At 40.8% G+C, this 12,820-nt stretch overlaps 1 protein-coding gene across 2 annotated transcripts in view; it reads left to right on the top strand.

The window, feature by feature from the left end:
• Positions 1-12,820, top strand: part of ARHGAP22 (Rho GTPase activating protein 22) — a gene marked incomplete at both ends in the record, with an annotated part of 145,307 nt that overhangs the window by 13,380 nt on the left and 119,107 nt on the right. For both annotated transcript variants that reach the window (XM_084290016.1, XM_084290015.1), the window contains one exon: positions 2,806-3,005. In XM_084290016.1, the coding sequence (XP_084146142.1) occupies positions 2,806-3,005 (200 nt within the window). The remainder of the gene's footprint in view (positions 1-2,805; positions 3,006-12,820) is intronic.

Below are 12,820 nucleotides of genomic sequence, written 5' to 3'. Positions count from 1 at the left end.
TGTGCAAGTGAATCTTAAACCTTTCTTCCAGGGGGAGCTTGAATCCTTTCTACATTGATTTCTGTTTAGTGCTTTTCTGTGTTTCTGAGTCAATAATCAATTCATGAAAATGTGGAGAGCGAAACCAAACTGTTTGGAGTTGTTGAAAAGGCATTACTGGATTAGAACTCTAGAGTGTGTAAAGTATTTGCTGAGTTGTTGTATGCCTGATTTATTGATTTGTTTTCTTCCTTATGCTTTGCTGATTCCATAATTCTGTTAAATAGATGAGTACTAAGAATATATATATCTACCATTAAGAACAAGGGGCTTGATGTACTGGATCGGATTATCAAAGTAGGTATTTGATCCAAGCACTGTGAGATACCAACTCCTTTAAAGGCAGGCTGTACTCATCTGAAAACTTTCTTCTGACCTCTCTATGCAATTATTTTATTCCATGAAGCATGCAATATAAACGTCAATGCTGTTAATAGCCATAAATAATTCCTTCTTCTAAAAATTTGTCTGGTCTGTGTTGTTGACTTACAGATGAGGTTGCTAACTATCTCCATAATGAAATAAACTATTACAGTCATGACTAGAAGCTCTAAGGAAATGAAAAGCTAAGACAGCATGAAGAATTAACAGCCATAGCAATTGACTAACGTGTGGTGCTGCTTAAAATAAAAGTATGAGGATATACATCCTCTAGTGTCTGATCATGAAAGCCTCAACTCTTCCCTATAATAAATTGTTACTAGGCAGGGCTGTGCAAGTAACCTCAAAGGATGTGCGAAGGAAGGCTCACTTTGGGTTATGACAATGCTGAATGATGTCTTTTGTTAGGTCTTTGTCAATATAGATGCTATAAAAAAGGTAGCTTTTTTTCCAGTTAAATCTAATAAATCTGATTTGTGTTGGGTAGGAGAGGGTTTATATAACTGTATGCAGACAGGGAATTTGGAAACTACTGGGAATGACACAATCTGGAAGGTGCTGAGGTGCTGTAGTGTGGAGGTGACTGAGGTGCTTCCTGAAGTATAGATTTTGGTGCTATTAGACTAATTAGGTTAATTTCTAAGGCATTGTCCAAGAAACATAGTTCCATTTGGAAAAGCAAATTCTTGGGATATTTGTAATAAGGTATGTTGTAAACATGAATGTGGAAAGGAACCTGGGACTGTCACAGATAACAGCTTGGTCCTTGCTATAAAACATGGCCTGGGATGAGGAAAAGGCTGTTCCTTCAACTAAGTCCTTATATACCTGCGTAGTAGAGATTTAAATATGAAGTCTGCTTTTTACTGCACATGCACGAAATGGGATCCTCTCTTTCTTGAGAGTGATGGGGGGTAGCAGGCAAAGTTGTATGTGGTACTTCTATAATCATCTGCTAGAGGGCACTGTGTTGCCAGAAAGGGATGTATGAAGGCATGGAGATTTCAGTTAGCTTCGTGGAAGGCAAGCGATTCTTTACATACTTTGCTAGAATGAAAAGTCCTGTCAGAGCTAAGACTATAGTGAGTAAACTTAATAAGAATAAGCCCAGATACGTCAGAGCTATATATTTTACATACATATATATATATATACGTAAAAATAAGTGTTTGGGGAGTACTGGGTTACTTGAGCAAATACAAAGTTTGCTGGTAGATCTCACTAATGTGGAACTAATGCTTTATGTGAGTTCAGCTTAAATTCAGCAAATTATTTTAGCCAAAAATAAGGGAAAGATAACTCAGAAAAAGCTGTAACTCTCTATCAGCATGTCTTACATCATTTCAAGATTTTAATTAATTTTTAGAGTCCAGCTGAAAACAAACTTCTTACAGTAGGCAATAGGGTTCAACCTATAGCTTTCTTGATTGAGGCATGAGACAAACTTTATTGTAGTGGAACTCACCCTAGGAACTTAAAGAAATGGAAAAAATCTGCATGTCAGACAAGGTTTCCCACTGAGTTTTACACTTAAAAATAATAAATAAAGTGATGCCCTCTTCCTATAAAACTGGAAAGCTGTCAGAGGACAGGCTGACCTCCTGTGGGGTGGTTACAGGAGAGGTGAGCAGACTTGCTCTAATGAAGGAAAATGACCTCAGATAGTAAATAACTTTTTTATAAGATACTTAATAACTTCATAAATTCAAAGGAAGTAGAAATGGAGAAGACCTATGAGATCATGTAACCTCTCTATGCTAGAGGGCTCACTTTTTACTTGCAATATCTGATTACCTGCTACTCCAGACTAGTAGATTTGTCCCTTTTAAAAATTTCCATTGTGTGTTTTCTGCTTCAAAGTTGGAAAGCTCAAAAGGCTCAGGTGACTTGAATCATACTGTATAGCTATGTTACCTCTATGTGCCTATTCCCTTTTTGAGTCATTCTCAGTTCTGACTTTATCAGTGTGTGTTTGTTTCCTCCTGTGGCAGCTGGTGTCACTGACCAACCAACTCAGTGGCAGTAAGAATATTTCATTTTAGTATCTCCTGTTCTCTTTTCTGTACTCTCCTCACAATATCTGCACATCCTCTTCTTTTGGATGGAGCAATATTGTTGTTCCCATGTACAGCTGGGGGCAAGTAATGACTTGCCATGAAGGAAGAGGGAGTAGGAGCAGTGGAGGTACTGTGCTGCCTATAAGATTGTTGCAGCGAGCAGTACCAAAAGGTTGATGTTTGATTTGTTTTGCTGTCACTAACTTGAATGTACACCCTTAAAAGCAAATTCCTGCTGAAAGAAGGAGAGTGCAAGTAGTGGTCTGTTCTCTTGGTTTGTTCTCATCCTTATTTCATTATTTTATTTTCTCTGTAATTGCTTTTTCAGCCCGATCAAAGAGTTTGGTGATGGGTGAACAGATTGGGCCTCCCTCCAGACCTTCCTCTCCTAACCCTCAAGAACGTGTGCTGAAGTGTGGCTGGCTGAAGAAACAGAGGAGCATTATGAAGAACTGGCAGCAGCGGTGGTTTGTGCTGCGTGGGGACCAGCTCTTTTATTATAAGGATGAGGAAGAAACTAAACCTCAGGTAAGACTATTTTTAGAACTGTACAGTGTATTGGCTGTTACTTTATGTGGGTCACAGTCAGTACTTTAGTTTGAGATCTCAGTTCAGTTGTTCTTAGCACTGAGAATGCTCAAAGCAAGAGATGTTGCAAGGAGACCTAGTTACCACATGGATAAGTTGCAGAGTTTGGGAGAACATCAGAAGTTATTTATTTACCTACTGTGGCATGCTGAGCAACTCTAAAACAAAACAAATTACCTCTACCTGTTGTTAACTATTTGCCATGTAACCAGTCAAAACTTTCATTACTATATACGTCTCACCAGATACAAGGCAAGGTGTTAAGTATAAGGCATCACTTACACAGTACACTGTTAGTATTTCAGGGAGGCTACTTTAGTAAGAGCATAGTTATGTGAGAGAAAGGTAGGAATTGTAAGCTGTAAATATGAAGAAGAAATTGCTGTCACTGTCATGTGTAATCGGAAAGGTGTAAAGTGGATGGAGCCCAGAAGTGAAGGAATAACCTTTTTCTAGGTTGTGCTATTGAGAAGAGCTTTGAAGACAAGAGTGGTGAGTGTAAGTAAGACGAAAGGCAGGATTGCCATAACCATGCTTTATTTAGTGGAATAGTGCTGTAAATGGCTTGAAGTAGCCAAGTTTGGGCAGCCCTTATCTTTGACCATGAGCAATTGCTGGAAGCTGCTATCGTCTTCTCCTGCTGAAGCTTTTTCTGGCTCCCTGAGACTTCTTTCCTGACCCATTGCAGTCCTTCAGTTCTTGTCTGCTATTGGAGAAAGATCTGAACAAAGCTCAGTAGTGAGCTAAATATTTTATCATATGTAATGGTTATTTTTGCAATATGAGGTCTATCGAAGCTTATATGTTCCATCCAAGTGAGGAGAGCATCTAGCAGTTAGAAGTTGTGGCAGCTTTGCAGTAGCAAATATGGAACGGTTTGTCATATTAACTCATCTGCTGGACAGCATTGAGCCCCCTAACACCCTTTTCTTAAGGCTGTATCTAGTACTTCATCTGTAATCATTCAATAAATTTGTTATCTGTATGTATAGTGTCTCTCTAAATCTTTGTTTTTATACTCAGCTGCTTTCTGCAGCAACATACATGTATTCCACTGGCTGGCTGTCCACCATTGGTTAAGAGTTTCCCTGTCTCTTTCTCCACTCCCACTGTGCACGATGTTCCCCCCCAAAACTGGTCAAAATATGATCTAGAAGCCAGTACCACTTTGGTTCAGCTGTCACCAGACTTACAACTTTTGAAGCGTAGCATGAATTCCTGACCAGTATCAAGAGCAGAAGGGTGGAGTGAAGTAGCCTGGACAATTTTTCTCTAGGTAGCTGGACTGTGTTTCTCTATTTTATAAGGCAGTGGCACTCAGGTTTTGCATATGATGTTATTGACCTGTTCCTTTCCAGGAGGCTTTGCATAGTCCTCTGAGTTGGAATGTGCAGTCTGCTTTCCTCCTTGCCTCTCAGGTTGTTGTTGACTTGCAAGGGAAAGAGGAGCTGGAATGAGGTGCTTTGCAAACTTACTGAGAAAATTGCAAAGTAGGCCAGTTTAATGGCACAATGTTCACTAACCTACAGTATTTGCATTGCCACAGTCCTCTCAACACAATAAATGTTTCAAATTCCACTTTTTAGGATTGTATCTTCTGGCAAGCCCATGAATGCAAATGCTGCACCACAACAATCTGTGTGAGGAAAAAAGTGTACTTAATGAGCAGCCATTTAACCTGTTCACTCTTCTCTACTTTCGATTCACCTAAGCCAGTTCTGTTGAAAAAGCACCGATGTGAAAACAGTTTTTCTTTGTCCTAGACTGACCTCCAAATCTTTCTATGGTCATCTGTGAGGCTGGAGTTTGACATCAAGAGCTATGGTGTTCCAGATTGCTGGGGCAAGAGTGAAGAGCCTTGCTTAGTCAGCTGGGCCTCATTATTTCCCATTGTTAAGCAGAGCGACGTGAGCCAGCTGCTTATGGCTAGCCTGTGTGGGCAGAGTGTGTGGGTTTTGTATGCCAGCATGCAGGACTTGAGAGTGGGCTGTAAAATGTGTTTTAGCGTGTTTTATATACACCTGGGAGTTATTGCTGTTCTATGCAAATTTTGTGGGGAAGGAATTTAGGCAAGGATTTGTGCTGTCTGTGTCTGGAAGGAGGAGTGTGTATCTGTCAGCAAAAATTAATTTAGCAAGCTGGGGAACAATTTGACCTTCTAGGGGGAGGGAGGCCATGGGAGGCAGGCTTCTGTTTCTCCAATTTTGCTGGCTCACAAGTACCACAATTCAGTGACCTTGTGACATACTGTCTGCAGAACTCAAGGACTGAAGATACGTAGAGGCTCGTGTTGGTCCTCTCCCTTTTTTGGTTCCTCCACCGGATCATGACACAGCTTGTACTGTTCCTGTTCTGGGCCAATTGGATATCTCAGTGGTATGTCTGGTAGCCACATGCTTGTCATGTTCTTCCTTCTCTCTCCTGTCATGATCTCTTGGTTTTGCTCACTCTTGCACCATTTTCCTCTTTGTCTGCATAGCATTGTCAGCTGCTCCTGGATTTTTAGCCTGGTTGGTTGATGATTTGACAGGCAAGGGTATGCAAGCATAAGGCAGTTCTTGCAGAGTAAGACCTGTACCTCCTTAGATATTTGAGTATGGCTCAGAGCTCCTAAGCCCAGTATCCCCAGCTTGCTAAAACTGTTCATTAGTGCTGCATGGTTTTTGTACTTCAATTCTAGAAATGGTGGATGTCTTGTATAGTTTTTTCTATGTCCTGCTGATTAGGAGATTTCTGCAGGGATCCTTATCTTCCTACAGATATCAGACATATCTGGCGTATCTCTGAACTCCCATGAAACTCTTGACAGCAGTCTCTAGTCGTCTTTAACACTTCTGCATATGTGAAAGCCTTAGTCTTGACAGATGACTATTATACCCTAAAATGACTTAAAATCTCTCCTTATGTTGTACAAGCAGCTGCTAACAAATCACTCATGTTTAAAGCTTTTCTACATGATGCTGTTTCTACTAAAACACAGGACTGATTTTCTCCAGCACAGGAGTGTGGGTGTGGTTGTATGTACATATGTGTTTACATAAGTCTCTGATATTTCTGAAGGCCCTAAATAACATCTAAGATGAGCCCCTCCCAGGTTAAGATCACAGCTGCATGTAAAGTGGTTTGGGCTCTCCCTGGTTCAGTTCACAGCAGTTTAAAACACAGTATTTCTCTCTCGCAAATCTCTGCAGCTCTTGGACTAATGCAGGAGAATGTTAACTGTCACCTGCAAAGCAGAGTAAACCATGCACAGCAGTGTGACAATGATTGATCCTTGCTTGACTCCTCTTGTATCAAATAAACATCCTGAAGATACCTTAAGAGGAATAGGTTAGTTGATCGCTAGTCAAATGTCCTAGAAATTATTCTGTGCTCCTTTGGAAGATAGCATCAAGGGAGTTGATGGGGAATCTTTACTTGAAGGAGTCTTCTTTTGCAAAAAGACTGATTTTAAAAAATGGCTCTCATTTATAGTTATGGTTACTGGTTCTGTATCTAGGTCTACCCAAGCATCAGAGTTTGAGACCAGGTATACCAAACTAACTTCTCTGTTATACATGAAGGGGAAATGAATATTTGCTGAGAAGGACCTAAGAAGACCTGTCATTTTGTTCTTGCACCATGGTAGAATGCAGAAAGCAATGAATTTTGTTCTACTGGGTACTCTGACTTAAGAAATGACAACCATTTTCCCTAAATGTTGATGCAGCATGTTGCTATTGCTGTTCTGATATACTAGTAGTGCAACAAGAAAGCGGAGTATGTTTTTTAGAGGTGGGTTGCATTTACTTTTATCTGGAGCTCAGAGAATTAGAAGAAACTGACAAAAAAAAAAAAATCACGTAGAACAGATGTGTTGCCCCTGTGAAGAATTTTGTTGGGTAAGGATGCCCAGGATATAGCAGCAGAGGTAGTGTATTACTTTTATTGATCTACAATAAGATTTGCATAGACTTCAGTGAATGTTGTTGAAGATTGCTAAAGAATTTAACACTTGAAGCTGCTATAAAGATCTCCACAAGAAATATTTGTGCTCAGTACTCCCATTAAGTGCAGGGGAAAGGACTTCTCTAACATGTTGAGATACTATTTGCTGAAATCACTGTTTTTTTTTCTTCTTATAAAGCAGACATTAGAGTGGCTGCATGCTTAAATTTCTCTTTCGTGAGCTGATATGAAGGGGAGGGTATGGTTTCTTTGCTGGTCTTGGTCTAAATCCTGATTTGTTTTTTGGTCGCTTGTGCAGTATCTATTACACAGGAACTATGGCTGAGGCTTTCAGCCGCTGCACCAATGTAAAAGCCTTGCTGGTCTCTGCTCAGGGTGCCTTGATTTGAAGTGTTGGCTGGTGCAACCGGTTTTGTTTTCCTGAATGAATATTGTGCTTTTCAGAACGATTTTTGAGTTGTCCCAGGGATTTCCCATCTGTGGCTAAGTTACTGGCTCAGAGCTCAAAGAAAGAAATGATCTCAGGCAAGAAAGAAAGCCTCCTTTGACCGTGGAATAAGAAAAGCTTTCAGGACCTCACTGTATCATCGCTGGAGACTAAACTTCTTGATGTTACATAGTGTAAGATGGTATACAGTGGGTATAAGACTAATAAATATTAGTGTAAGAGTATAAAAGAAGTTCTTAATTATGCATTTAAAATGGTTGCTTTTACAGTATTAAGTTGGATGGTACGAGTAGAGGTGTAATACAAATGAGTGTCCTTTCAAAAGAAAAAAAGCAGTAGGATAGCTAGAGGAAGGGAGTATGATGTTGAAGAGCTTTCAAAGAGAAGAGATCACCTAGCTGTTAAGAGAATTAATAACAACAATTAAATGATAATTGAATAAATCAAACCATAGCAGGGCTACTTAAAATGTTTAGGTCAGCTGTATCAGTTTGCCCATAGGACAGCAGATATGTGCAATAAAATGTGTTTATTCTTGCAAAATAAGATTTAAATTGTAATTAACTCTGTGCTGAGTAAAAGCAGGGTAACTTGACGATAGAGTAGTAGTCACCATGCAATATTTGCATGTGTACACAGCGTGTTTAGCTTGCAACTTACTGATTGGGAATACTCTTACCATGCACTGAGCATTGTCCGAGCGCGTCTATCTTCAAGAATTCCTTTAGTTAATACTTCTCTAACTCCTTGCCACTTCATATGCCTTTTTGTGTTGCTGGTCTAGCATCCAGTTCTTTTCTGTTTTAGAGAACCACGTTTAATTGTAATAGTGAGGGAATGCTCCTAGGTTAAACATAGTGCTAAAGATGATTAGTTGTCAATCTGGAAGCACTACTAAACTCAGGATGATTTTCAGCTTCTTACCTATCTATATCCACAGAGCTAGTGGGTACATACTTTGCACTACAGGCATGGATAAAGCTTCCAACTGAAATAAATTTCTTCTTATTCAAGTTCTTCAGTATGTCTGTAAAAGATCCGTGCAGCATTTGAGCGAAGTGCTTTCCTAGTTGAAGTGGTATATTAGGCAGTATATTTCATGTAGTCATTGTTTTGACTGCCAGGCCTCTAACCAGAGTCATTGAACAGAGGGAATGTAATTGAATAAGCCAGACAATGTCCCTGTACTGCTGCCTCCTGATGAGTCAGTACAGGCATTATAGAGTGACAGACTGCCTGTGTAGTACCATTGCCATCCACGCACTCATTATAGCCTATTATTAAACCACTTGCTACAGCTGCATGCTAAACTGTTACACATAAATTTCATTGTTACTGAGCACAGAAATGTTTTTTTTTTTTTCCCCTGTGAGCCTGAAACGTCCATGGCAGATGTATGAGGATGTTGGAAGCATCTTGCATTTTTGCATCTACCTGCTCAGTAATTTGATCCATCATTATGGATAGACTTGTATGTAAAGGCTAGAGAGACTTGAACTTAATGTAATCTGTTGCTCAGAACCCTGTAAGTACTGGCAGTCTTCCTACACTGCAAGTTGGGTACTTACCTGCAATGGAGGCTTCTGCATTCCTCACTTCTTGCCTTCAAGGTAATTTGATTTTGATGACCAAAGTTCAACACCCCTGGTAAAACTGTGACCCTTAGTCTGTTTAAGGGTTGCTCCCCACCCCTCCCACGCCTTCTGGCCTCTTCACACTGTCCCTCACTTACTTAGATGTGAAAATTATCTGCAGCTCTTCACGGGGCTATTGCAGCGGACCAGTTTCTGCTTTGTTCTACTGCTCAAGACTGTAAACTTCAGGGTTTTACAGGCAGCCAATGCCCTCATAACAGAATCTGGCATCTGCCACTTTTCCCTGTGGTCCTTGGAGTTTGTATGGATAACAGATGGGATTTGGGAACCAGAGCCGGGTATGTTGCGGACAGAAAAAGACAGCGCTGCCCTGACTTGTCAGAGTAGGTTTTGCGGTGCTGGTGCTGAGAAGAAGCAGGTGCCTGATTCTCCTGCTAAAGTAAATCCTGCCTGGATGACAGAACTAGAATTTCTTGAGGGGACAAAACTGAAGAACCCGTGACTCACTGAAACCTTAATTTGTTACTGTCATTGTCCCAGGAGTAGAAATTGTGTCAATATTATGATGCTTTAGAAGGAGGGAATAGAGCTACCTGCAGTCAACAAGGGTGCTAAAAAGCCATTAACCCTGGGTGACAGGAACTTCTGTAAGGTTCCCTTGAGGAGTAACCCTTTGAAAGGAGAAGCTTGGGGGAATGTAAAGCTGAATTCCCATCTGCTATTTTTGAGAATGTGATGCTAAACTCTTTGCTGAAGCCCAAGAACTTATTGCGTCTCTGATGAAATATCCTATAGAAGCCTTAAGTTCCCTGCTCCAGGCTTTTACTTGTTATTGAGTGGCAGACCACCTTCTCAGTTTCCTTTTTAATAGGCTACTAGCAGAACATGATATTGCTGTGCTGCTACTTGTAGTAGTTTGCTAGTTAAGCTCTGTCCTGGAGAATCTGTTCTGTTTCTATGTAACATTGAGCAAGTTGTGGCTACTAAAACACATTTTATTATTTAATAGATACAGTATCGTTAGCTTTTTAAATCCTCTGAAAGTTCTGCAGAAACAGTGCTTTGGGTATCTGTTAGCTGTAGTGCACCAAACTGTTCATATCAGTGGTTGCACGGATGTGAACTCCATGTATATGGAAGAAAACTATTAGTGATAAGGACTTCTTTGTCCAGTGTAAATGTTACCACACACTTATTATTGGAATTAAATTTTGAATAGCATGCTACTGGACTATATCCTTACAACTCTTTAACAGTTGTAAAATTAGGATTTGCATCTGACCTGCTTCTGGGGAATGAAAGGACAATGATGCAGGCATGTCCACATGACTCAGGAAGACATTGTTTCCCCGAGAAAACTTCGTTACAGACCATGTGGAGGTTTTAATTGATCAATATTAATCAGGCCTTTGAGCTTGTGTACAAAAGCTAAAACTATCTTAACTGAAATTCCCATTGATCTTCTGCCTGCTTGATTATTTATATGCACTCTGGAAGCAGGTCACATTCTTATTGCTTATCTGACAAGGTGAAATGAGATTTATGCTATAACACTTCAAGATAGAAACCTTAAACAACGTCATCTTGTTTACAGATGTAGTATTGCCTATTTTTATGAAAACACGTGCCTCCAGGTCCTTAGGGGGAATTATAGACACTCTTCTCTTGAAAACAATGCTAAAAAGATGGAGCTGTGATTTGATGTCAGGAGAATGCTATGGACTTCCTGATGTGAAGAGGAATTACTTAGCAATTTTAGTGCATCGCATACTGTTGAAACTGTGTGCACTTGTGTGCTGTAAAACATAGTTGCAGCTGCACAGTCCACTCCATCAGACTGACTTCTGTGCTGAAAGCTAGTGTGAACTTGCAGCTATTGCTACTCTAGAATATTTTCTCAAGTGCTCCCAGTAAAGGGGGAAGGAAGGACTGACCTGTAAAGAGCTTTTGATGTTCCTAATAACTCTGCTAAAATGTGTGGTGTGTAAAATAGCCCTAGGTTTGCTTCTGCTTGAAGGGCAGGAGGTGGCATGTGCGCATCCCCAGTTTCCTGAGGAGGGGGGAAGCTACTTTGCATTAATTTATCTTTTTCCACAATTGATTTGGTATGATAAAAAGCTTCAGTGTATCTGCAGTGGGACTGAACTGTGCGTGCCAGAAAGCAGCTGAATTTTCTACAGCATGTTCTGGCTGCTGGGCTCCAAAGCTGAAGATCATTTCCTTCCCCAATTTGGAATAATTTGTGATGCACCACCATTGTACTCATGTTGCCTTTTCAGTGTTTTCATGTTCTTTTTGGAGAGTCTTCATCCTATCTTCTTATTAAAGTGAACCTCAAAATAAAAATGTAGGACAACAGGACTGGGTAGGAAGTTGCTGATATGTTGTTCTGTTGACTTGTTGCTTTCTCTTCGTTTTATCTCACAGCTATTCTAAATAAACTACTCAGTATGAACTTGGGTACCTTCCAACACTGTGCCCTTCTCCAGTCTAACCTTTACGCAATGTAGGGGGCAGGAACTGAGCCCTGACACTCCATTCTACAGCAGTATTTGCAGGCTCTGCTAGAACATTAGAGCCACACATAGTCACTGAACAGAGATAATAACCATGTGATCTGCCTGTGAAAGATCTGATAATGGGACACCCAAAAGGGGATGTGAGAATAGCAGGGCAGCTGCATGTTTAATACATGGGGAGGTTATAACAAAAACTTGGTGAATATTTTTATTAATTTCACTGAAAAAATGGGGAATGCTACTGCGGTTGGTAACAGGAACTAACTAGCTGTTAAGTAACACCAACATCTCCTGGCAGCTGGGTATTGTGATGCTTCCTTATCATCAAGGTGTCTGCATGTTCTTGCACATCTGTCCTCTAAGATTATCCACAAGTCTTCTGAGCACTTCTTGTCAATAAAAGCCACCTACTTGCTGCCTGTTTCCTCTTTCCAATCCAGGGTGAATTTTGCAAGACAAAGGAACAAAGCTGTACTTGTATGTGTAATGGTATAGCTGAGGCTAGACACCCTACTACTCTCTTCTGCCCTTGAAGTCTGTGAAACAGTATGAACCTTACACAGCTCCAGAAAACTGCTCTTTTATTTATAGTGTTCTTGGATATTCATGAAAGGCAGTGCTTACAATTACCTCAGAAGGCCAGCAACTGAGCAATCAGTGGCACTGCTTGAACAGAGGCGAAAGTAGTTACTAATTTTCTCTTTCTATTCATAATTTACTTTTCAGCCCTTTCTTGCTGATTGCACAGCAAAGACAAGAAGGGTGGGTCACTCAAAACACTTTCAGCCTGCGAAGCTATGTAAAGAAAGAACAGACAGTACTCCCATTTCTTCCCCTTTCCACAGGAGCTATTAAAACCAGATATGCACATACAACTTCAGTAAAAACAACCTAAATCGTAAGAAATTAGAATCATAGCATATCCCAAGTTGGAAGGGACCTATAAGGATCATGGAGTCCAGCTCCTGGCTCCACACAGGAACGCCCGAAACTCAGACCACGTGTCTGAAAGCATTGTCCAAGTGCTTCTTGAGCTCCAGCAGCTTTGATGCTGTGACTGCTGCCCTGGGGAGCCTGACCCAGTGCATGACCACCCTCTGGGTGCAGAACCTTTCCCTAACCACCCGACTGACCCTCCCCTGTCCCAGCTCCATGCCGTTCCCTCAGGTCCTGTCGCTGTCCTCAGAGAGCAGAGCTCAGTGCCTGCCCCTCCACTCCCTTCGTGAGGAAGCTGCAGGCTGCCAT

The sequence above is a fragment of the Netta rufina genome (genome assembly GCF_964035555.1).
Source record: "Netta rufina genome assembly, chromosome: 7".
NCBI classification, from domain to species: Eukaryota; Metazoa; Chordata; class Aves; order Anseriformes; family Anatidae; genus Netta; species Netta rufina.
Note: the sequence above shows the minus strand (reverse complement) of the source record. Positions and strands in the feature narration are given on the sequence as shown.